The following is a 27008-nucleotide window of genomic DNA, read 5'->3' on the forward strand; positions in this document are numbered from 1 at the left end:
TTAGAGTACCCTTACTAAAAAAAGTAACGCCTTTACTCCCGTCTCTGATGTTAACATGGTTCAGCAGCGCAAATCTGGACAGGAGCTTTTATTTTGAAAATGACAGGAAGCTTTTATACTGCTCCTGTGTCTGATTTCCTGTCTGGCCCTATCTGAACTGCTGAGCTTCACGCATTCTGGCCTTGCGCACCATGAAAAATAGACTCGGCAGGTATGTTTGGCGGACAGCCTCGAAAACGCGCTTCTGACACGCGCTGCGGCGTGCCCGGTGTGAACCAAACCCCTGACTAAAACGGCTGCAAGTAGCTGCGGAGGCCATGGCTTAACCAGAATGCAGCCTACTCGCACCCAGTGGAAATTGTTCTTTGCTCTCACATACACGTATATCCAATCTAATTTACACATACATTCTCCTCTCACACGCATACATTTTGGTACATCGACATAATTTATCCTCTTTTTTTACAACCTAACAACCAAACCTATTGCTAAAAATCACACAATGCACCCTGTCACACCAGCTTATGTGCCGGGGCTCAACCCCGACACAGTTTTACTTCTGTGTATAGGTATTAATTTTTTATCAGCACAACAGCACCACATGCAGCTAAATAAGCAAGCATAGGCTACAGCACAGTGATGTGGTCAGGAGAGGCATGTCTGAGGAACAGCTTCACTGGTGTTTTAACACAGGTGTGACAGAGGTAAATATATCAGGAAGCCATCAGCCAGTATTGATGAAGGACACCTCCATCACTGGTCAGATTCAAGAGAATCAAGGGATATTCCCCAAATTCACCATTTGATCCATCATGAGGATCTAGAGGGAAGTGAGGCCTGAGATATTATTATAGGAAAAAGTGAATATTTCGCTATAAAACCTCCATCTTCATGGAAACTACCAGGACCTTCACTATTCTTTTTAAACAGACATACAGTTATAGGAGAACACATGAGCAGAGTTTTTTGGGGGGTGGAATAAAACTACTTAGTTTTTGACCTGGTAAGGACCATAAATAAAAAAAAAAGGACCATTCTATTTTTATGTCCTGATACATGAAACCTTAAAACTGAAAGAGGGGTTCCTTTCTTTTTCATATGACTCAAGCGCTAATATAAGCCACCAAACAACAATTATTATAGTTTAATCTCATTTTATACTGATCTTGGCTCAAATTCATTCATTTTCTTTTCCACTAGTTCAGTTCAGGGTCGCGGGGAAGCTGGAGCCCATCCCAGTTTATAGCAAGCCACATGCAGGGATCACCCTGGACCCTCCTTCACAGGGCCAACACTGGCTTGGATTATAATTTGTTAAATTGCAGTCATTTGTAATTGTACACAGTGTCACCATTAGTGGGAAAAAATACACATAACAATAATAATAAGAGTTAATTATGTCTTGGGCGTCATTGGATGTGATTGCGAAGGGATGATAACCTGTCCTTTACTTTTACCTCAACCCTTTGTTTGAGTCTTTAGTGGTAGGGAAAGTTGATCCCACAGGATACTGCATTTTTCCTGTCAAATAACTGAAATAGAAGCCACCAGTGTCCCAAAAACCTTTAAAAAAATGCTGGAAAAAATCTTCTATACAGCTATTGTAGCTGTCTGTTATAACACCTTCATTATAAGAGAAAATGTCTGTTCCACATTGTTGCTTTCAACACAGGAAACCCATAAAGAGCCAGTCACAAATGAGGAAACACAAACAATATATCTGGCAGTGCAGACACAGATTTCCACAGAGTGTTTGATGAGCAGTTTCCCTCAGAGACCAGGATTCTTAGCAGCAGGGGAACGTTTCAGGCGAATTCAAGCAGTTACAGCTCAGTCATTTTAAGGCTTAAAATGATTATTTTCATAGGGATCCCACATCCCTTTTTAAATATAACATTTTTACAAACAGATTAAACTAATTTATATGAGCCAAAGAATAATTAATCTGTTAAATGTTCTCTAGATACAATTAGAAACACCTCAATAATGTTATAAGGAAAATTAAAGAGAAACCTCTAAATGCAGACAGGTGAGCTGCTTGCAGCTAATTTACCCACATGGTTCTTACAGTTACCCCTTTTTCAAAAGCCTCCTGGTCTTGTGTAAAGGTCAACATCTAACCTTTGTAAGCCTGATCATTCCTGATCTCTGCAGCCGATGGATTCTCTGTCAGCCTTCTATTGATTAAGATCTATAATTAGTGTTATATTTATTTGTTTGCAAAAGCCAGAAACTGACCCAGAAGCTTGTTTGATTAATAGAAACAAGTGTGATTTTCCTGATTCAGGTGATGAGTTACAACTAATAAAACTGAATCTTGTTATTTTTGTGAATGTTTTAGCAACAAAATTTCAATTTTCTTCCTAAATGTGGAAATCTCATCAACCCATATTTTATTCCCAGTGGAACATAACATAACATAAATAACACATCAGATGATTTGACATTTTACCATTTTATGAAAATATAGCTCATGTTGAGTTTGAGCTGAAACAGGGAGATGTTTACCGCCGTGTAGCATCCCTTCTTCTTCTAACAAACATCTGTAAAGGTGGGAAGTGAGGAGACCAGTTGCTGGAGTTTGAGAGAGGAATGTTTTCATGTTATGTGTAGTGATTTAGCGTTATTAAACATTAAAAATGTTTAGATAAAAATATTAACTTTAACAATTAATATAAAAATATTAATTATTATCAATAATATTGATTTGACCTCAGACACCACCACACTAATCACTTTAATAGTAATCTAATGGCAGCGTGGACACCATTAGAGTACTAAATTATTTAACTGAATAAATTAATTAATTCAAGCTAGTCAAATCAAATCAATCATTCTCAGGATGTTAATGATGTGAATTCTAATTTGAAGGGACCCATAACATGATTCAAAGGGAAGATTCACAATAACCAGACCAGTTTAGGATAAATATGAAATATTTATTACTAGTCTAATATGCATAATAAAAGGGGTAAATATTTACAAAGGATTTAAATACAAACATGAATCAAACATGGTAAAATGCAGAATATGATGTTCAAACCTGAATTTTATTTTAAGGCCATGTAATGTGTCAGAATGAATAGAATGTGTGTGTAAGAAATATAAACAGAAGTTAATTAACCTGTGGTGTTAATTAAACTAATGTTTAAGAGAACTGAAAAGGATTTCTGATTCCTAAAGAGAAAGAAGAGAATAAAATTAATCTCATCGGTTTAAGCTGGAAGTTTGAGTTTTGTATTTGTGTTGTGGGTTTTGATCTGTTCGGATCAAGCCGACTTAAGACCGTTGTGGTGACTCTCCCGGACACATTAGGAAGTTGGTGTGGGGGGTTTGGATCCCAGCGACTCCCAAGAACACCAGAAGATTTGTCATGTGGTGGTCCAAAGATTTGGATCAGGAGGTGCTGCTGATGCGGCCTCGTCCCGCGGCTCGGCTGGATCGGTGGCGTCACAGATGGTAGGATAGTTAATGGTTCATGGTGGTAAGGAAAAAGTTAAAAACAGTCCAGCTTTGGATCAATCCAAAAATAGAAAACTCTGTAAAAACTATTTCTGAAAGGTTGGTCAGCCAGACTTAACCAGTTATCCAAATAGGATCACAAGGATCACAAAAAAAGAACAGCATAACGAAAGAAAAGAAGCATCAACTGAAAATGGAGTTAATTAGTTAAAAAAGCAAAATTGATCATGCATGCTGAGGATGCAGGCCCAAAACGTACTCTGTGGTGATGTGCTTACATCACGGCAAGCCTAATTCTCCCGTCTCATCTCTCCATCTCTAGCGAGGCTTCAATAGCTCCTCTATGGCTGCCCTGTGTCGACACAAAACATGTCGGACATGAAGAAAGTCTGAAGAACTTCAAGTCCTGGAAATCTGAAGCAAAACTAATTTCATGTTGTGGTTAATTGTGTAGTGTTGTGGGTTTTGTATTCGTGTTGTGACTTTGTATTGCTGTGACACTTCAAGTCGACGGGAAAATGTGCACACCTGTATGTAAACTCTGACCCATGCACACGGACATTTTGGCACATTTGGGGAGGTGGTGAATTGCAGTAAGAGTCCAACAATCCCCTTTCAGACATTTTTCACCTCACAGCATATATCAATTATACATCCAGGTTATCATAAACTGTGAGGGACCAAGCCAAAACCCAGAGGCACAGGAAATTTTAGAAAACAACAACAAAACTAAACTCCAATGGTTCTGGGCTCATAAAAGAGGTCAACAAAACATTACAGTCATTTAGCAGGTGCTTTTCTCCAGAGCTGCTTACAGTGGTTAGGCAGTAGGGTTAATGGTCTTGCCTAAGACTGGAATGTGTCAATATTCGTCCCCAGTGGGATTCAAACTCTGGTCTCTCGCATGGGAGACGGATGCTTTGTAGAGATGGGATTTATGGCTCTTTGAAGGGAGCCGGATCTTGAGGAGCCGTTCCTTTCAAAAGACTGGCTCGTTCTCACAATATCTTACAAAATTTCACAATATATAAGAATGACAAACAATCAAAATATGTACCTATATAAAATCTACTATACAATCTACTATGGGCTTGGCGTGTGTGTGTGTGTGTGTATACGTGTGTGTGTGTGACTGTTTGAGTGTTTTTATTCTTATGTTTTTAATCATGTAAAGAACTTTGTGTTGCCTATGGCATGAAAAGCGCTTTATAAATAAAGTTTGATTTGATTTGATTTGATTTGATGAAGGCAGTGTCAAGAATTTGTATATAAAATGATTTAAGCTAGGTGTACTGGAACAGGAAAACAAATCCAAAACCTGCAGGACTGTGGCCCTCACAAAACTGAGTTAAACTGCCCTGCCATAGGTACTAAAACAAGCCCGTACCATCAGGGATGCAGGCGTTTGAAATGTCCACTGATAACAAGCTGGATGCTCCTCGTCCTCTTTAGTCTGCAGGACGCGATGTCCATGGTTTCCAAAAAGAACATTGCTTTAATTTATCTGACCACACAAGTTTTCCACTTTGCCTCAGACTATGAGCTTTAGTCTGAAAAGATGGCAGCGTTTCTGGATCCTGTTCACATATGACCGTTTTTGCATGATAGAGCTTTAATCTGTATTTGTGGATCTCCAGGTTTTTTTTTTTTTTTTATTTTGTTTTTGTTTTTGACACTAGCCAAAGACTTCGAAGCCCCCCAGGGGACACAGATAATTTTTTTCTTTTGCATTAGCACGCAATACTTTTGTGTTTGGCCTGGTTTGCTCAGTTTCTTTAGGTGTTTCTACTCTGCATCTGTCCTTGTCAGCATCAAGCCAACGTAACACGTACACACCTGACAAGGACTTTATGTCCAGTTAACAGAGGGGGTGTGTTGCTGTAACATAGTGCTTTTACGGATTAAAACGAGGTTTGCAGTAATCAGAAACGGTATCGAGCAGCTTGCTATTTTCTGTTTTGGCTGCTCCATTTTCCATTTATTTTCATGACTGAAATATTAACTGCTACACCTTATTAATAGGAAGTTAGGCAAATTGTGTCAAAAATACGTGATGCTGGCTTCTCTTCTGGCTAAAAGGATAACTGAATCTTCTTTATTTAGACTTTGCCTCAGCTGTAACATGTCCTTCATCAGCTGTTATACAGACCTGACATCCGTCAGCTTACTCGCCACTCGATGGTCTTTGTGAGAGCATAAACGTTTCCTCATCACTGTCGATTGTGTTTTGAGCCCGCTTTCCGATTTTTATTACCTCCTTAATGTATCTTCTGTGTTTGTCTCTTCCCCGATTTCTTTAGTATTACTGTTTGCTCACCTAGTGGATCTGACATCATTAATAATGTATTATATGTAGACTAACTACACGTTACTGCGGTCAGATGACGCTGCTGCTGTGCAGTGCAGACAGAGTGGTCTATATTTTAAAAATGAAGATTAAATTATCCCATTTGAGCCAGGAGAGCCAAAAGAGAAGCCAGCAATTAACATTGTCTTATAATTATCAGTCCACTGCGCAGTTAAATAGCCCAACTCACAGTCAAGAAAATGAATGTTGATGCTTTACTGTTTCGGACACAAAGTACTGCGTGATAACGCAAAAGAAATAATAATCCGTGGCCCTGGGGGGGCTCCGTAACAGACAGTATGACAGGGTGAAAACTAAAACAGTGACAGGTTCAGGCAGCAGCCTCCTTCCTCCTCCCTGCTCTCCGTGGACATAAAATCCAGCGATGCACCACCTTAGACTTGTGAGGAGGCTTAGACTTGTCTTTAAAAAAAAACAAAAAAAACTTGACAATCATGCCAAAATACATGAAATGTTGTCCCCTTGTTAGCCTGTGCACATGTGCACATGTATTTTGACAAATTTTCTTTAATCCACATGCAAATACAGTTTTTTTGGCACTTAAAATAAATCTTTCAGAAAATGTCTTCCAGGGTGAAGAGTTCGGGGTAATCCACACCATTTCTGTGTAGACAGCACATCTGGAGTTTTAGGCTTGTAGCATCAGATTGTGTGATGCCATGTGCATGGCTTGTGTCACCATATACATTTTTTTGCATCAATTTGCAAACAGTTTGTCTCTAAATTTCTAGAACATGTTCATTCATATGATGTTGGATTTTTTTCCTAATTCTAATGCCTGTGGCCAGTGCACTTTTGTTTTTCTTTTTAATTCTCTGAATCATATCAAACCCGAGGTTTATGATTGTAGCTTTTAGTTGTTGTTATCCCCTGATTTAATATTTTTAAAAAGATTCCTTTGCTTGTTTTGTCAGATGGAAATGTAAAAGGTAGCCTCAGGCCTGAGGGGAGTAAATTTGGCCATAAGAGTAGTTAAGTCGTATGCATGTTGTCTGTGAGGTCGCAATGAGGCTCAGTTTTTTTTCTGTGTGAGTGTGTGAGTTGTTTTGTTGTGTGGATGTTCTCTCTGCAGTGAGAATGGAGCATAAGAGATTAAGAGTTTTCAAATTTCATTGGAAATTTTGTTCACCAGTTCTTTACCTAGAGACGCAACAAACAATTTCAGAAGAAAACATAAATAATTTCATTTTCATTTTGTTTAACGATATATTTACCAAGTTAAGAATTTCAATGTTTTCTTTTTTTTTTCCAATACTGTTTTCACCTTCACTGCAGATTGAAGATTCCCTTGAAGTTCTCTGAGTCGATGACAAAGAGAAATTTTCATTTCTTTGTGTTTGTGTATGTGTTTACATCAGCTGCCACTTGTTTGGCCAGGATTGTCACCAAATGGAGAAATAATGGAGACAGGGACCAAATGTCTTTTTTACATCTGTTTGAAATAAAAAAATTGTTTTGTAAAGGGCAAAAAATGCATATAAAAAATTAAGCCACTATTCAGAGCAGCAGCCCTGTGGTTCTGCTAAATCTTTTTGTTTTTTGTATCTTACTGTGGTTCAGATTGTTTTAAAGCAATGCAAAGAACAGGCCACAGATGGAGAACAAGATTTTATATGGACATATCCCCACATCACACTCCTCTAATGACTGTGTACTCCCACCATTTTTATAACCACACTTTCTTGCACCTTATCCTTTATGTAAAGTTAACACTAAGTTAGTCTTTCAAATACAGACTTGATTAATTTTTTTTGTTTTCAAAAAAAAAAGAAAAAGAAAAAAAGGATTTGGTCAAGTACGGGAATTCAATAGAAAAACAAGTGTGCTGCATTTCAGTAGTTAACGGGTGAACCCCCAGTTAGCCTTACTAGGCCCGTCTTGTATCCACACATTGACAACTGCAGCCACTTACTGTTTACATTTAAGTACTTTTAAGTTTAAGGAATTTTCATGCCGAAGGCAACAGAAAGTGCATATTAAAATAAAACAAGCCTTCACACACCAAAACAGATAACATAGCAAAAAACAAACACAAAAAACAACAACAACAAAAAACACTTATTATAGTCTCTTTTTCACACAGTCACACACACACACTTAAAAAAAGCATTTGCCCCCCCTCCCCTAATTTCTGTCTCTAAACTGAATGTAGTTTTAAAATACTAAAAGCAATCTGGCTTGATGCTGCTGTGAGGAAACAATATCATGGGGATCCATCCACACCAGGAGCCAGTCCATCCATGTCCACAGAGGCCGTCACCATAGCAACCACCCAGATCACGGCAGGCTGGGGTCCACTTCACAGCCATAAGGCTGCAGTGCAGGACCCTAACCACCACGGCAACAACCCCCAGACCAAGCAGGGAAAACCCCCAGCGTGGAGAATTCCCATGAGGAAAATACTGAAGCTAAAGCAAAGATTAAATAACCTTAAGAAACAATAAGAACAACTAAGAGCAGCAATAATAAAAATACACATAAAGAATCTTAAAATAACATGCTCAAAAAGTCTTGAAATTGAATAAAATGAAAATAAAATCACAAAATAAAATTATATAAAATAAACTGAAATCAAATAAAATTCAGTTAAATGCTAAGTCAGAGATAGGTCTTGAGCTTTTTTTGAAAAGCATAAACAGTAACTGCAGCCCTGAGGTTCTCTGGCAGACTGTCCACAGACGAAGGCCATAGTGGTGAAAAGAGACCTCTCCGTATGTTTTGGTCCTTAATCTTGGAACAACTAATAAATAAAGATAGATATGAAGGTGCAAGACAATTAAGACATTTATAAATGACTAAATGAGCCTTAAAATAAATTCTGACACACACGGGGAGTCAATAGAGTGATTTTAAAGCTGCTGTAATATGTTCCCGCCCTCTGGTCCTCGTCCGAACTCCAGTTGTGAAGTAATTGTAAGTTTGAAAAAGACTTTTTGGGATGACCAAAGAGCAGGGCATGCTTTTACAATAATCTATGTGGTTAGAACTAAAGCCCAAATGTTCTTTCCTTGCATGGCAACATGTCGCAATATCTCCCAAATTAGTAATTTATGCTCAGCAGCAGGGCAGCCTCTTGTCTCTTGGTCCACTGCCATGGAAAAAATTTTAGGGGGGGGGGTGCACAGGGGACATGTCCCCTGCACTTTTTCAAAGGGCCGTTATGGTCGCCTGAACTTTTTACTGTCCAAAAACAGTCTTATAGTAAACCAAGCTGTCAGGCACTAGGACCAAGCGGAAAACGGCTGCTCAGGCTGAAGCCTGTTTCCCTTAGTTTAGACCGCCCACAAGCTCTTCCATTGGCTCTGCGTCTCCTGTGTGGTTGGCTCTGCCAATGATCGCCGACTACTTGAGTTTGGAAACTTTCTGTTCACTTTTCATTTACTAAACAATTTCAATGGTTCTGTGTTATACTTATTTAAAATAAAATGTAATGCTTGATTACTTACACTGAATAATGGACATTTTATTCAGTTTCTTTCCTCCTGTGGTGCCAGTTTGACCTGCCCACCACTGGGTGGTGCTCTGTAAATGATGATATTCCATAAATAAGTAAAACTGGTGGTACTGAGTTGGTGTGAAGTTGACTAACAAGGTGAAACACAGAATTGAGTGAAATGTTTTGCTATATGCTTTACAACCAGTCAAACCAAGAAAGGAACATTAAGCTTAAAAGCTGCAACAGAAACTAGAAGAACGACTAGAAAACACGATGAGCTGAAGGATTAGTTTTATTAAAATACGTTTGCCCCCCCCTCTGAAATCAAAACTTCCTCTTTGAACATTACCTAGCATTATAAACATGAATTGTTGTGCCATGTTAAGCTTGACAGCAACATGGAAACGCAGAATTTAGTGTCAGATTTACAACTTTTCACCAAAACTGACCGTGCTGTTGTTGTTGGGAGTAAAATCTTCTCTGTTAGAATTCTTGACCTACTTCTGTCGAATGTCCCTGTCTTCTGCCCACCCAGGGAAACCCAGAGGTCTCAGACAGGGGCAAACTTTGTGAATTAAAGGTCTGTGTTTTTCATGATTAGTTTTTTTTTTATTGTTTTTCCACAAATGAACTTTTCAACTGCTGTTAAAACCACCAAGAACTGCACACATCCTCTCAGATTTCATTGACATCATTAAGAAGTAAGAAGTAGCCTTAAGAAAATGATCCGATTCTCTTCACAATTACTTCTGAAAGGCACACAAGTGCCACCACAAGAATACCGTTCTACCTCTGGTATTTGCCCATAATAGTCTATACGTGATGTGATTTAATATTTTTGCTATATGGTTCATTTTATTCAAATAACTTCCAAAACATAAAAATAAGCAGGAAATGAACAGCATGCTCTTACCATAAGTTGAAGGATAGTCCTTAGTACTGACATGTGCGCAGCTGGAACTGATGAATGTTCGAGCAGCTCTCAGTCTGTCATATTGTCATTACTCAGAAACATTATTAATCCACTGCTGATGGCTCTCACAGGGACTGCCGTTACTGATTAACAACAGAGCCAAATATTCTATTAATGTAAATATCTGCAAGCACACAAGACACCCAGATAGGCATGTTTCCCCCAAAGTCATCACAGTCCCTGTAACCTCCGTAATTAATCTGCTGTTTATCTAATTTCCCAGTCTAATTGAATGCGCCTGGGGGTAGTTTTGGGTGGCAGGCTGGGGTGAAAAGAGGGAGGTGGAAGGGGGTTTGTATAACCACATCCTAGCTGAAATGCCAACAGCTGTAATGAAGCTGTCTGTTGAGGGCGTAGTCTCTCTTCAGTCAATGAAATTTTCACTACCATCATTATCATCATCAGTCATCTTGGCTAATCAGCAGTGAGCACAAACATGCAGCTCACTTCTGTCACTGTTTATTCATAGAGACTTAAGGGATGTTGAATGACTCATAATCTGTTTATTTAGGGCTTTAGAGGACTTTTTGTGACACAGCTATTTCAAGGCAGCTTTTAGATTTTTCTGAAAAGAAAATGTTTCTTTATCAACTTGCCAGGACCAGTTGCTTGCAACAGTTATTGGCAAACAAAAAAAATATTTGAGATGAGAATTTGTTGTCAAAATTATTACTGTTGCATTGTGCCCACTAAGGCCCATTTATGCTCTATGCTAAAGAGCTAAGTCCATCTCCTGTGTCCCTTACATGCATATTTGTTCTTTTTCCTGGGTCTTGTGGATGGATCCTGATGCAACAAATACCACCAGAAACCACAGGGGTGGTGTTGAGCAGTATAGCTGATGTGTAACCAGTAAAAGGAACAAAGAAGAAGAATTTACCGTATATTTACTGATCACACAGACCATCACCATCTGCTGCGCTGCCTTATCATGCCTCTGCCATGATTTCTATAGTCTGAAATTGACATTGGAGCTCAGAGCAGAACTCCAGTTTTAAAGGGTCACTGTCCTACATGCTTTAGAAAAGCTGCTCCAACACACCTGATACAAATGAAATGGAACCAACACCTTGTTGTCAAAGTTCTGCACTATGACCCATTAATTTGAGTCAGGTGTGTTGAAGCAGGAAAACATCTAAAACCTGCAGGACCGTAGCCTTCAAGGACTATACATTGACATCCCTAAGCAAAATTACTTACTGAAGTTAAAACTCAGCATCAGAATGAGGAGGAACGGGGATTTAAGTGACTTTGAAAGTGGCATGGTTGTTGATGCCACACGGACCGATCCAGGATGTCAAGTAACCACTGGTTCCAACCAAGATATGCAGAATACCGTCTCTGAGCACACAACACGTCCAAGATGAAGCAGATGGGCTACAGCAGCAGAAGACCAGTATGTCAAGATATTTTTGTTGCTTTTATGACCACAGTGGAGCATCTTCTGATGCTACTTCCAGCAGGATAATGCACCATGTCACAAAGCTCAGATCATCTCCACCTGCTTTCTAGAACATGACGATGAGTTCACTGGACTCCAACGGCCTCCACAGCCACCAGATCTCAGTCCAGTAGAGCAGCTTTGGGATGTGGTGGAACGGGAGATTCTCATCATGGATGCAGGCGACAGATCAGCTGTATTAAAATGAATTATTAGGACTTTGCAACTTTTTTATGATAATCTACAAATGTTTAGCTACGTTTTAAAAAGTTGTTTTGGGAATATTATCCTTCCCATACACAAAACCACAGCACAGAGTTAGGAACAATCTGATTTTCAATTTTCACACTATGCACCTTTTTTTCTTTTTAATCACCAAACTTCTCCCTCTTATTGTGTAAAACATTGAACTTCATTAAGACATTTGAGGATGAAAAATGAGAGATCTTAAAAAAGTATTTTTTTTTAAATCCTGAGGAGACGCTTATCATCTGAAGGGAACAGCGATCATCTGCATCCAGCCATACATTTTTTGTATGCCTTGGCTCTTTGACATCCTCTGCCCTCTGCTCACCACTCAAGGCTCATTTATTACCACTGTACAGACATGTAATCAGTTCTTACTGCTGGAGCAAATGTCTCTGCCTGGACAGATTCACCATCACTCTTCTGCTACCTAAATTAAATTAGATTTCATTTCAAAGCTCCTATTAATTCTAAGAAGTCTTGTCTGTTGATGAAAGGTCCAGTCTGGCAATTTGTTTCCTCTTCCCTCTCCTTTAGTTTTCCCACCGGCAGCATCATTGTAGAAAGGCTCTAATAACAATAATCTCTTGCTGAAATATTTTTTGCAGCACGTAGCAGAATTTTCACGACAATGTCTCAACGTCTGTTATTTAATCCCAGATACTGAGATGGAGTTTGATGTTAATAAGATTTTATAGATAATGTGTTTTAATATCCTCTAATCAATTATGAGTTACTTTCCACAGAGAACAAGCTCCATGACCTTTGGGTTGAAAAGACAGATAAACACAGAGAGGTGAAAAGAAGTTGTCTCAGACGGAAATGAATACTTTGTGCTTCTAACTTATTTTTATAAATAACACGAGCGTCAACAACAGAGTGACATTTACTGACTGGAGAGAACTCAGAGAAGAGACGGGATGCAAGACAAATGCTGAATTACAAGTTGTTATGTAGTGACAAAGTGTGAAAATCTGCCAAAGTTCAGTAGTGCTGCTTTAAGTAATCATTTGTGTTTCTCTTTCAGGGTTGGAGAAAGTTGGTCGCGACTCCACCTATGAGCAAGAAGGGAAGGTGCAGTTTGTGATGGATGCTGTTTATGCCATGGCCCACGCTCTGCACCACATGCATCGTGAGCTCTGTGCCGGATACCCCGGGCTGTGCCCGCGCATGGCTAACATTGATGGCAAGGAGCTGCTGGCTCACATCCGTTCTGTTAACTTCAATGGTAAGAACTACTGTTAGCTGTCCAATGCTAATCTGCTAAACTCGTGGTAAGAAGGCGTAAATATACGTATTGGGGTAAAATCCCTCTTGGCACTCGATGAGTGTGCTTCAGCTTTAAGATTTGTTTTTATGTTTTTATGACTTTTTGTTTGAGTGTTGTGAAAAGAGAGAAATAAACTGATTTGGTTTGAAAAGCTAAATGAGCCAATCATGAAGCAAAACACGTGCTCACAAGATATGAGCAGAAGTTAGGATAGACATGGGAGGAATTACGTTAACTAAAATGCTTGAAAACTATTGTTTACAACTAATATCAGTTAAGTGAATGTATAATCTAACCATGGTTTTACTGCAGCAAAGAAATTAATTAAATATCTAATAAATGAATGAATTTATTGTCATTGCACAACAAATACATTAATAATCATTGGCAGTGAAATTCTTTAAACCCCGCTCTCCTAACAACGCTAAAAAGAATATAAACCAAAAAAAATAAAATAAAATAGTTGAACACAAAAAGCAAGAATACTACAAATAAGTTATACAATAAAATATATATTAAAATATATATTAAGCAATAAGAAAATGTTATTATTTGCGTTGCTGCTGACAGCATTTAGAAGTCTTATGGCCTGCAGTATGAAGCTGTCCCTGAGCTCAGTGGTATGGGCTTGAATACTGCAACTTGAATGGTCCGCGTCACTGGTCCGTGACACTTCAAGTTCTGTCTATAGGAAGGCAGGAGCAGAACTGAGGCGTGATCAGATTTCCCAAAAGGAGATCGAGGGAGGGACTTATAAATGTTTGCATAAGGGGTGTAACCATGATCGAGTGTGTTCTTGCCACGTGTAGAACAGCTGATGTGTTGGTGGTATCTCGGCAGGACTTTCCTCAGGTTGGTGCTGTTAAAATCCCCGGCTACAATAAACGCAGCCTCCGGCCATGAAGTCTCTGCCCTGTCAGTAACTTCAAACAGTTCTTCCATGGCCTCGTTCGTAATCAGCACAAGGTGGAACATACACTGCTGTCATGACAACCGATGTGAAACCACGCCGGCATCTGGTCATGCAGGGCCGGTTGTTCAAACGTAATCCTAGCGGATTCCGGTTATCGGATAGGATCAAATCTTGGAAATGCATTGTTCAAAACAAAAATCCTGATTCCGAAATCCACTTGGATCACGTAATCTAATCCTGGTTGTTATCCGGATGAAACCCTCAGTTCGGGTTGTTCAAAACTTTTGAGCAGAATCCGGATAATTTTGATCAATTTGGAGTGCTTTCTGCCATTGGGTCACCCATAGCTGTTTGTCTTAGAGCAAAGCTCTTTAAGTTCTCAGCAGTCTGTGCACTATTGATGTTTCATTCACTTATGCCGATAACTGAACGACTCCACAAGCGCCTTCAGAAAGAGACTTTAGACATGGCAGAAGCTTTGATCTGTAAACAAGCAGTATGTGACACACTTGCGGGCAAACGCACAAATACATTTGCCACAGAGCTGTATGAGAGAACCAAAGCCCTGTGCCACACCCACAGTGTCCCTGAACCAGGTGCCAAGACAAGGTTTGAACAAAGGAAAATGGAGGATTTTGTGCTGGAGGCAACTGCAGGTTCACGCACCGACTTATTGAAAAGAGAGTTATTATTCCCTTGTGTGGATAGGAAGGCTGGCGAGCTTGAGCAAAGATTTTGCAGTGTAGATGCAGGGCTAAATTCAGACAACTCATACAACTGCAGTAAACTTGAGTATAATTAACTCAAAATCATTAATTAGGTTGACTATAAAATGTCAATTTAGACTACTTAAACTTAAATTAAGCAGTACTCAAAAAATAAGTTAACTTTACAAGTTTAAGCATTCACATTGCTAGTAAAATATCAGGAAACCGATTGCCTTGATATTTTCAAGTAAGTTGAACCAAAAGTGTTAAGCTAGTGGAACAAAAAGAAACAACAGTTTCTATGAAAAACAAAGTTTAATCAACTTTTTTTTTGTTTTGAACGCGTGTAAAAATAGAGTCCAGGCTGAAAACTACTGAAGTTTACCTTACATACAGAGGTTCTCAAAGTGCTGTCCGTGGGCCAGGGATGGCCCTCGGAGACATTTCTGGCAACCCACTGAGTGAAGGTGACATGAAATGCACGCATTTTATTTGTTCTGGTTCCAATACAGTTTTTAACTAACAGTGGTTCCCAACCTTGTTTGGCTTGTGACCCCACTAAATATCACATGTCACATGGGACAATTTTTAGAGAAAAAGTCTTAAGACTTATATTAAAGTATATTTATATAACTGAATATTGCAACACTGCATACTTTGCATGTTATATAAGACCTTTCCAAAGACTTTTTCAGAAAAAAAGAAACATGATTTTTTTTTCTTGTGTGGCTTTCAATCTAATATGTCCCTAAAATGTCCCTCAGTCATTAAAACTTTTAGATCCCTGCTTCAATATCTCTGTTAACTGTGGTTTGAAACAAACTGTAGATAAACTCAACAGTCAATAGCAGGGCCTAACATTTATCTCATTATCAATAAAGTAAACAGCAGACAGTTCAACTCTGTTTCCAATCCACTTATTGCATCACTGCAAAATAAAATCACTATTTCAACTGAAAGTGCCACTAAAAAGAGCGAAGAGCTTTCTGATTTAATTCTTACTGGATGAGTGTAGAACTGCATTACACACTGACTTTCAACTTTCAACAGATAACAGATATGAAATTAGAGATAACTGGCTAAAGAACCTGATGCTGATAATCAATATCACCACAATCATGTCAGCATTAACACAAAAGTAAAAACAAAAACCCTAAATGAAGTTGTCCATGTTTCTCATCATGAACGTAAAACCATTTAGTGGTCTGAAAGGCTCTCACCCACAAAAAATATCACTTTCCAAGAAGGTAAAGTTATCAATGTGACACAAGATGTCACGATACATTCACATTGTGATTACATTCATTCACTGCATCAGAAGATTTTTCAGTGATTGGATTTTTGCTTTTAGGGATTTATGTCCAAGTGAGAGAAGCACCCTTTGAATGAAGTCCAATGTGTACTTCAGTTGTTGAAGATACTCCAAATACAGGGCGTAATTAAGTCCAAAAACAAGCACATGGCATGTGGAAGATTTTCAATGTCACCCATCACAATTCTTCCTTCCAAAATGATTGCGATACCTGAAGCCTGAAGGTGCAGTGAGTCAGGGGAGGGTTGTCTGTCCTCAGGAACAATGGTCAGGATCCCAGTGGGGGTGTGAGACATGGCGGAGACATGACACGTCTCTGCCATTTAAAAATAGAAGAAAAAAAAGGAAGCCATGGACCACGACAAACTCATATTTGGTTTAATTAAAATTGAGAAATGCACGATAACTCCTGTTATCCCTGAATGTACAGTATCTTACAGAGTTTTACACCAAGTACGGTGATGTGGGGGCTGGTTAGCATAAGCTTTCACATGCCAACGGTCATCTTTACATTAGCTCACATCTTTTAATCAGAGGGGTTTGATTTAAATGCGGTATTGTTGACCACATATATTTTTACAGTTTTGTATCTCGTAACATTACGTGAAGGGCTAGTTAGCTTTAGCTTTCATGTTAGCTCACCTCTTTAATCGTAGTCTGACTTCAAATAACCGACTTGCAGCAACAACAACAACAACAAAACGCCACAAAACAGACTTAATAGTTTTGGCTAGAGTCTTAGACGTGGCTAAATCAAAAACCAAGTTAACCTCCAAAGCTAGACTAACGAATGAATTCTATGGCAAAAAAAATAAAACAACTATAAGTTTGCTATATAGAAAACCAGTAAACTTACCCTGACACTTTGCAGCAACCGTCTCTCATCTCTCTTCCTGCTTCTTGTTTGATGGTTGACCGCTTCATTCAAAGCACATCATTCGTGGGTAACTGCACATTCAACGTATCCAGTTAAGGTCACTTTTTATTTTAAGTAAGATATACTATTACATTTTACAGTGATAGCACCACTTCACAACAATCTCAGGGCACTTTACAGACAAATCATTTCCAGCCAATTCACAATAAATAATAGCCTAGATGAGGAAAACCAACAGTTTGCATCAAATCTTGACTTCGATCCAATCCCCCATCCTGAGCATGCAAGAGGCGATGCAAACTGCAAAAACCTCCAGCAGAACCCGGCTCAAGGAGAGCAGGCTTCTACCTCGACTGGTTGGGACGGAGTGGACAGCAGAGAGAGACCAAAAAACACTGCAACTTTTATCCAGGAAGACCTGCTGAGAGAGGAGGAATAGGTTTTTGATGACAATACTGTCATTTATTTATACATGGAAGATAAGAAGCAGAGAGATGAAAATGAAGTGCTCAGTGCATCATGGAACATCCCTCAGCAGTCTAAGCCTATGACAGCATAACTAAGGGTTGGCTAGACCACCTCTAACTATAAGATTTACCATAAAGGAAGGTTTTAAGCCTAATCTTGTAGGTAGAGAGGGTGCCTGTCTCCCTAACTCAAACTGTGAGCAAGTTCCATAAGAGAGGGGCCTGATAGTTGAAGGCTCTGGCTGCCATTGTTCTCTTAGAGACTCTGGGAACCGTAAGTAAACCTGCAGTCTGAGAGCAAAAAGCTCTTTTGGGAATAAATTGAACTATGAGATCTTATATATACAATGCAGTCTGGTTATGGAGACCTTTATATGTAAGGAGAAGAATTCTAAATTCTATCCTAGATTTAACAGGAAACCAATGAAGAGAGACTAAAACTTGAGAAATGCTCCCTCCTGCTATTTCTCACCTGTACCTATGCTGCAACATTTTGCATCAGCTGGAAACTTTGCAGGGCATATTTGGGATAGCCCATTAATAAGGAATTGCAATACTCCAATCTAGAAGTAACCAAAGCATAAGTTAGTCTTTTTACTCTGTTTTAAATGCAAGCCAAATAACAAATCCTGGTCAAAAATTACTCCCAAGGTTTCTCACGGTAGTACTGGAAGTACTACTACAAGTACAAATTAATGCCATCCAGATTAATTGCATAGCTAGAAAATTTCGTCCTGAGTTTTTCATGTCCAAAGACGACAACCTCGGTCTTGTCTGAATTTAGAAGGAGATATTTCAGTCATCCAGGCTTTTGTGTTTAAGCAATCTTTGTAATCTAACAAACTGACTGGTTTCATCAGGCTTCATAGATAAGTAAATCTGAGTATCATCTGCATAGCAATAAAACTTTTTACGCTATATATGCTGTTTAGTGATATTACCTGAGGGAAGTATGTATAATGTAAAAAGGATTGGTCCATATACAGAACCCTTAGAAACTCCATGACTTAATCTGGTATGTGAGGAAGACTCATTTTTTACAATAACAAACTTAAATCTTTCAGATAAATATGACTTAAACCAGCCTAATGCATTTTCTTTAATCCTAATAACATGTTCAGGCCTCTACAACTGAATATTGTGATCAATGGTATTGAATGCAGCACTGAGCTCTAACAAGATGCATACAGACAGGAGTTCTTCATCTGAGACCATGAGAAGATCATTGGTAACTTTCACCAGTGCTGTCTCTGTACTATGATGAGCTTTTAATAATGCCAGAAATTCAGATTATTTCTGCACAAATGGGCACATAGTTGAATTGAAACTATTTTCTCAAGAGTTTTAGACATAAAGGGGAGGTTGGATACAGGTCTATAATTAGCTAACATCCTGGATGGAGAGTTGTTTTTTAAGCAAAGGTTTGATTACAGCAGTCTTAAAAAGATTTTGGTACATATCCTTTCAATAGAGATATGCTGATCATATCCAGTACAGATGTATTAATTAAGGAACATAGTTCCTTAAATAGTCTGGTTGGGATAGGATCTAAAATACAAGTTGAATGTTTAGATGGAGCCATTATTTTGGTGAACTCAGAGACTGTACAGGTTCTACAGACGTCTGTAAAGCTGCTGTGGATGAGACATCATCAATAGTGGGAAGGATATCATTGACTTTCTCTCTAATAGAAACAATTTTGTTTATAAAGAAACTCATTAAGTCATCACAACTGAGAGTTGTGGGAATACTTGTAAATACATGTAAAGGAATACTTGGCTCAACAGCACTATGGCTCTTAGGCAGTCTGACTACAGTTAGGCAAATAAACTTAGGGTTGCTCTTGATCTCTATCAATGATGAATAATAATCTGTTCTAGCCTTAGGGAGGACTTTTCTACTATTAATTTAAGACAGCTCAAAGCTGTGAATTAAACCAAGGAGCCTGCTTCTTCTGACTGGTTACCTTTATTTTTAGAGGAGCAACATTGTCATTCTATCAACAAATTGATCGACCTGTGTTGGAGTACAGCTCGGATGGATGTTCTTTGTCATATTGACAAACAGCATAGGAAATACTGACCAGCCAGGATTGGACCAGGAACCTTCTTGCTGTGATGCATCTAACCACCGAGTGGCCTGTCACAGGTCATCATTGCTGCTCTGCAGATTGATTCAACAAGCATATGATTTTATTGTCTAGTTTTACTCTCATGTAGAAAGACAAGAATTTAAAGCTCAAAGTGAAGCTTGATAAGATGGAAAAGCAGAAAAGGATCAAATTCCTAATTTAGTCCTCACTAACTCTAAAGTTATCTGGACTGTCTTGACCTTAATTATTGTCACAGAAAGGGATGAAATGCTCTGTTCTGTGAACCAAACTATCTTGTCCAGTGTCATCTGTCTGGTCTCGCGGCTTTGTAACCTAAATCAAACCCACTAGCGGAATGAGTTGCTTCTTCTGTCTCCAGATCTGTTTGCTCTTTTTCTCCATACAACTAATTCACCTCCTCTGTTTCTGGATCTCCATGCCCTCTCTAAGGCCCTGTTTACACCACAACGTTTCAATGCAATTGGCAAAACTTTTTCCTTTGCGTATTTAAAATAAAATAATTGTATTCACACGTGAAAACTATCTCTGTGCAGGAAAAAATGCAAATAGACTAGAAACAATGAAGTGTGCATGCCGGGCCTCTAGCGGAAAGTGAAACTTTTCAACAACACACCCAGGTGTGGACCTTATAAGATCAGAAAACACAAACAACGAAAGCATTGCGTTACAACTACTAGTTATATGGCACATGGAACCAATGCGTCTTCGCTGACAGCATAAACATGACACGGGGGTCCACCATTGTTGTTGTGCTTTCAGGTAAAGCAGAGTCTGAGTGCACAGGTGCAACATGACCTGAAAGACGTCATTGTTGCCAAAAGATTCCAGTTTAAATTTACACAATTTTAAGGTTAAACAGGACTCGCGTTGCATTGCAAGACAATTTCACCTTGGAGGCTGTTGTCACAACTTTGTGTTTTCGTCCACCTTAAACTCTATGACTATGTAAACAAGAGGCCAACACACACCAAAACATTTGCATTTTATTGTCTCAGCGTCGTGGTGTAAACGGGCCCTAATAGACAGTTTGACATTATTTTAGCTGTTTAAATGACTTAAGCAATAGAACTTTTTTTTTTTAAGATTAAGCATTCCTATTTAATTCTTCAAACTCACCACCTCAGCAGATGTCTCTGTCCTCCCTGTCCCTGTCCTGTCTCAGTCTGGATAGAGAAGACAGACAGAGGTGACGGAGTGATAACTATTAAAACTTTGATTTTCATTGGTAACAGCTGCAGAACAATCTGAGCTCGCTCTATTTTCAGAGCCAACCAAACAATAACAGAATTCAAAATAATGCTAAGGTTTTACCTTAACAGGGCTTGTGTTTTATTTGTAAAACATATTAGCATGTTAGTACAATTGATCATTAATAATCAAGTTAGTGTTGTTAACTAACTGGAGTTATTGACTACTTATTACTTTCGTCTTAAAAAAACAGTGTTTCATGCAGCTGCAGACGGAGTCAGCGTGAAAGATGAGGATGAAAACATGAAGCAGTGATAAATGGACTGGATTTGACTGCCTGGACTTCACTTTGCTGTGTTTCAGACATGGAGGTCAAGTGATGCTAATATCACAATCAATAATGCTAATGGGGGTTATGTGCAGCTAATGCCACTTTTGCACCACTTCCTTTTGCTTTGGAGTCCTGTGTTCTGATAGTAGGAGAAAGTAGCGCAATAGCGATTTTGTGGCGTTGTTTTATACAAGATGCCTCCAGGAGATGCCAAAGATGAGCATCCATGGAATATGTTGGGTCACATCTAAAATTCCTGCCACGAAAATGGACAAGGTATTTAAGTTGTATGCCTCATCCTACATATGCATCCACAAAGGTATGTTCGGCTAATGTGTACTTTAGCCTACTGTACTACAGTGTTCGCTTCATAATTTTGTTCCCCAATTTAATTAGATTGAAAATGTCATCACTTTGTGTTTATTACTTTCTTGATATCTATGGAGAATTAACTCGAGACAGCCAGGAATAATACTGGGGTGAATTAGACTAGGACAGAAGAGATGTCCTTATATGGAAATTAGGGAACCAGTCGGCCCCAAGAAGTCTCTGGCTCTTAGGAATTTTGGTACAATTGGAGAAGGCGTCAGTTCACGTTATATGGTCATAAGAGTGGTATGAACAAAAAATGGCCCTCTGGGAGTCTCCGTTAAATAGTCCAAACCTGTGTCAGCTGTTTAAATTTTTTCTGTTATTTTGTTAATAAATCTTTAAAAGTAGTAAATCTTTTCAATGGCTTTCGGGCCAATGAAAAGATTCGTGTTGGTAAAGCAGAGGGCACAGTTGAGATCTCATAATAAAAAAGACGAACTGTACCTTGTGGTGAAAACAGCTTACCACGACAATATGACTCACATTTAATCACGATAACACTTATTTAGGGTGACCGGCACTCTCCAGTTCAGGGACTAGTTTTCAAGCCAAGTTAAGAAAAACAGTAGACCACTTAGTGAATATAAATCATCATTTTCTGATAGTGCTGACCTATGTTTCACCATCAATACTGATTTTTTTAACTTGCAGAAATGTTATTTTTTTATTAATTATATTCAAAATGGCCCACTACAGAAACATCTTGAAGGTCTAACACTCTAAGTAAATTTATTCCCTAAAAACTAAGTTTTGACACATATGTAAATTTAATATCAGATACTTGTAAACATGTAATATTTATTCAAATGAGTTATATTTTTACCTTAATATTTTAATCTTTTTTTCAAGTATGCCTTTACCCTGTGGAATACTAAGAAAAAACACAATTGTATTCCAAAAGGCTTGGTGAACAATTCATGCATGCTTGTTCAAAGTTCAGTCATTGTTTGTCTACTTTTAATTAGAAATGACTATAAATTTTTATTTTTGTGGGCTGTCATCCAGCCCACCTGGTCAATATCATGGGGTCAGTTTCAGTTTATTTATTTATTATTATTATTATTATCAATAATAATACCATCACACCACCTTAGTGTCGCTGCCACTGGTGGGGCCTCAGGTGGGGGTTCGAACAGTGGCCTTTCTGTGTAGAGTTGACATGTTCTCCCTGTGTATGCATGGGTTCTTTCTGAGTACCCCAGCTTGTCCAAACACATGCATGTTAGGTTAATTGGTCACTCTAAATTCTCCGTAGGAATGAGTGTTAGTGTGGGTGGTTGTTTGCCTCTCTCTGTTGGCCCTGTGATGGACTGGTGACCAGTACCTTGCCTCTTGCCAGCTAATTGCTGGGTTAGGCTCCAACTTCCCCACAACTCTGAATTGTAAAAATGGATGGATATCATTGTCTGTATTAATATTATTAATATTCATATCTATCATTAATATCAATGTCAATCTCTGTCTTCAGGATTCAGACATTGTTATCATTTCGAACCTGAGCTCTTGTGTAGCTGGCATTGCAGTGTGTAACCACACAGGTGCTTCGTTTTTTGAACGGTGCATTATTCAGGTTGTATCCTCTCTCCATACCTGCACAGAGACAGAGGAACACAAGCCCAGAACAGCTGTAAGTGTTGAGATGAAATTCATCTATATGCAGTTCTGATGCTGGCTTATACAAATCATGTTTTCAGTGTGGTTGTCCATTCTGTCTTCTGTACAGTTTTTTCAAACATCAAAAGCAGTAATAAGTATAAAAGAATATACTATAAATGCGGCTCTTGCTGTTATATATGTTGTTATAAGTATTATGTTAAATACTTTGCCGGAGAAGTATTTATTTTTCCTGCATATTTGCTATAGTTGAGATTGAATGGCTGCTTTTTTTTGTCGGGGTGAAACCAGGGCCTGTTGATAAAAGTCATGAAAGGAATCAGATGAGATTGTAAGCAATGAAGTTAGAGACAGCCAGAGAATACTTCAAAATTAAAAATGTCAACTGTAGGCCTTGTGGCCTCACTATTGTCCAGACAAGAAGGGGTTTTGACTTGTTTACTACAGTGCAATCATCAACATTACAGAAATACTCTTTACTCAATACAATAAATCCAGATCATCAACTTCAAGAAATTTTGAAGAAAACACATTAAGTTTATATTTGAATTTGAATAATTTGAAACATTTTTAATGTTAAATTTCCATGTTACATTTGCTGTTATCTAGAAAAATAAAAACATTTAGTGCCCATATTCATTATGCTCAGGACAAAAGGTTCTATGTGTTTTGAGTGTCCTTGGATGCATGCCTTGCTCCTAATTGAAGGAGCCAAACACACATTACACCTATCTTTAAATGAAATTACCTGTTGGCATATTTGTTTTACATCAGCATTGCCCAGTTTGTCCTGGTGAACATGGCACATAGCGATATTGTTCAGTCTGAATTGTGGCATTGTGGTTCTCAGCCATGTCTTTAATGAGCGCACTGAAACTTCTTTTGGCCTCAGATGATGTGACAGGAATGACTAAAAGCAACCTGGCAAGAGGTTTAACTTAATCAAACTGGCCTCTCACTTCAGCTGCCTTACCTCTCAAGATTTTAACAACTTCAGCATTACACCTGAAGTTGTTTTTGGATCTTAACACGGCTAGTTGAACAAGATTCACCCTGTTTAGTTCTAGTCATCAATAACATAATTTACTTACTTACAGTAAGCAAAATTTTCTCCAGCTTCTGCAAGGCATCTAAATCTGGTTGGTTAAACCTTTCCTGAAAAATAAATATGAACAGTGTCTAGAATTAAAAAAAAAAACAAAAAACAAAAAAAAAAAACTCTGTTCTGTAATACATCTCAGGAGACTTGGGAATATGGTGGAAGCGTTCCTCTTTTTTGCACTGAAAGTGGATCTGACACATTGTGTTATATTATATTATATTATATTATATTATATTAGTGCTCAAAAGTTTGGGGTCACTTTCCTATTGAATCCCATGGCAAAGTGACCCCAAACTTTTGAACGGTAGTGTATATATATATATGTATATTAGTGCTGGGCACGTTAACGCGTTTATCGCGCGTTAACGCAATGCTTAATTAACGCCGTTAATTCTTTTAATCGCATGTTAATATATATATATATATATATATATATTTGTTTTTTTGTTTGTTTTTTTCTGGTCGCTGGCTTTGATGACAGAAACATGGCGTCCATGTCTCCCTTCCTGCTGCAGCGGTGCGTCTGACGTGATTGGGAGAGAGCGGGTTTATTAAAATAAAGAGATGTTTTCTGTCTGGAACAGGAAGAAGAAAAAAATAACCGACGTTTCTCTTTGTCTAAATACATGCAGATGGACAGAACATCGTAATTTTTGGACGGGAAACTTTATTTTTTTTTTTTTAATAAATGCGGTTTTAATTTATGCAAGACAGCAAAGGTAAGACATGTTTTCTGACTTTTACACACGTGCAGCATAAATCGGGTCTTCTTCTGCCTCTGGTTCGGTGAATCTTGGTCATAGCGACATGAAACTTCCAGCTGTGGAATCTGTGAGATGTGAGCTTTCAGTAGAGGAGCCGTTTGTTCGTGTTCGTGCCGTGGGGTGGACACGGGGAGACATCATTTGTGTTTAAATATTCTTTGGACTTTGTGTAGCTGCTCTTTAAATTATTTGTTATCTTAACTGTGTTTGTTGGTGATAGAAATGGTTTTACTGAGCTGGTAGCTGAGATTCTGGACTTTCTGTGGATACCACACATGTTTATAGTTACATCTACAGACCTGACGCTACACCCGGAAACGAGATGTTAACCCTTAAGCGGAGGCTGCAGGTGCAGAGGTGAAGCTAAACAGTCAAGCTAAGAATGAAAGTTTAGAGAATTTATATCCAGAAATGTGGATAATGAAGCAGTGAAGGTGCATGGATGGAAGTTATTGTGCATATTGTGAATATTTCTCTCTCCTCACCATCTAGAAGCTGTGAGATTCTCATCCTGTTTTCTGTCTGTTCACCTGATGCTGATATTCATCACATATTGTTCCTTCTGTGTTTAGAAGGAAGCAGCTTCACAGCTTTAAATCCATCCTGCTGACTTTTTACCTTTTAGTTAGTAAATCCTGAACATTTCATCCTTCTTTCTCATAAATATGTGATTTTATATATGAAGAAATATTTTATCTGAAAATTGCTGCTAAACCTGTTTATGTGTTTAGTGCAGGGGTCTGCAGCCTTTCCAATCCAAAGAGCCATTTTCCCTCAGCCAGCTAAATAAAACTACTTTAGAGACGCAAATGTTACCAGACTTTTCAAAAAGGAAACTTAATATATATTTTAATGAAGAGCCACCATAGGATGTTTGTTATTTTTGAAAAACCACATTTTTATTTCCATTTTTAAGGTTTTAAATTAAAGAAAAACATAAAACCTTTATATAAAAAAAAGAGGATAGACAGACTTTCTGCTAAGGAATGTAGATATTTGTGGAAAATGATGTAAAAGAAAGGAAAAAAAAGTCCATGGTTTCCAACCTAATGACAAGAAAGATAGATTTAAAAAAAAATATTTTAGCCACATATTTAGAGACATTGTGGAAGGTCCAGAGAGACACTTGCAGCTCCAGAGTTGCAGGTTGGAGACCCCTGATGTCGTGTTAGTAAACCAAAACTTACTGCATTTTCTTTTTATAGCTGTCGGCCTTTTTTTTAAAGGAAAGAGACATTTTGCGCGTAACGATGCGATTAATCGCAGCATGTCATGCGATTAATTGCGAGTAAAAATTTTAATCGTGCCCAGCACTAATATATATATATATATATATATATATATATATATATAGATATATATATATAGTGCAGTAGTTTCAGTTGTTTTTGGACTTCTGTTCTGAGACTTGCTCAGACCCTCCAGTTCCTCAGTAACTTGCAACCAGACGGGTATATTTAGCCTCAAAAGGACATCCAGAGCCACTTTAGCAATCTCTAATCCAGTAATCTCAGAAGTTTTATACAGGCCAATTAAGACTTGTGGTACCAGGTCATGGTCCATATATTTTAAACAAATAGACTCTTGCTCTGTTCCTGAAGCATCTTGAGTGCCATCTATAATGACTGAGTACTGCAAAACTGGTAGAGACTGAATGGACCATGGATACATTTGATAACAGTATGTGCTAACTGAGGAGAGGTGTAATCGTGACAATGGGATAGGCAATTAGAGAGACAAGCATCAACCTTTGCTTTAATTTCAAAAGCTCAAACAGATTCCCATCTTGTGTGTCATCGCCACATTAATATATTTTATTATACTTCTTACTATATTGTTTACTTATTTCTCTTGTATTTATTTTCTTTTAACAAGTACTATTATTGCATGCTGTTAGTACTTGATTATTTTTGCGAGTCAAACAGTTCCTCTCATCTCAAGCATATCATTGCATTGTTGACCCTGTGTCCTAACTGCACATGACAAATAAGCAATCTTAAAATCTTGAAATCAACTTCTCTCTTTTAGCATGGAGTGATTTTGAAGACATCA

General features: G+C 38.3%; 1 protein-coding gene across 1 annotated transcript in view; it reads left to right on the plus strand.

Annotated features, from left to right (window-relative positions):
• grm8b (glutamate receptor, metabotropic 8b) overlaps positions 1 to 27008 on the plus strand; it is a 226037-nt gene that overhangs the window by 151971 nt on the left and 47058 nt on the right. Inside the window, exon 7 of the mRNA XM_041998236.1 lies at positions 12954 to 13154. Coding sequence (XP_041854170.1) covers positions 12954 to 13154 — 201 coding nt within the window. The remainder of the gene's footprint in view (positions 1 to 12953; positions 13155 to 27008) is intronic.

This window comes from Melanotaenia boesemani, chromosome 10 (genome assembly GCF_017639745.1).
Source record: "Melanotaenia boesemani isolate fMelBoe1 chromosome 10, fMelBoe1.pri, whole genome shotgun sequence".
NCBI classification, from domain to species: Eukaryota; Metazoa; Chordata; class Actinopteri; order Atheriniformes; family Melanotaeniidae; genus Melanotaenia; species Melanotaenia boesemani.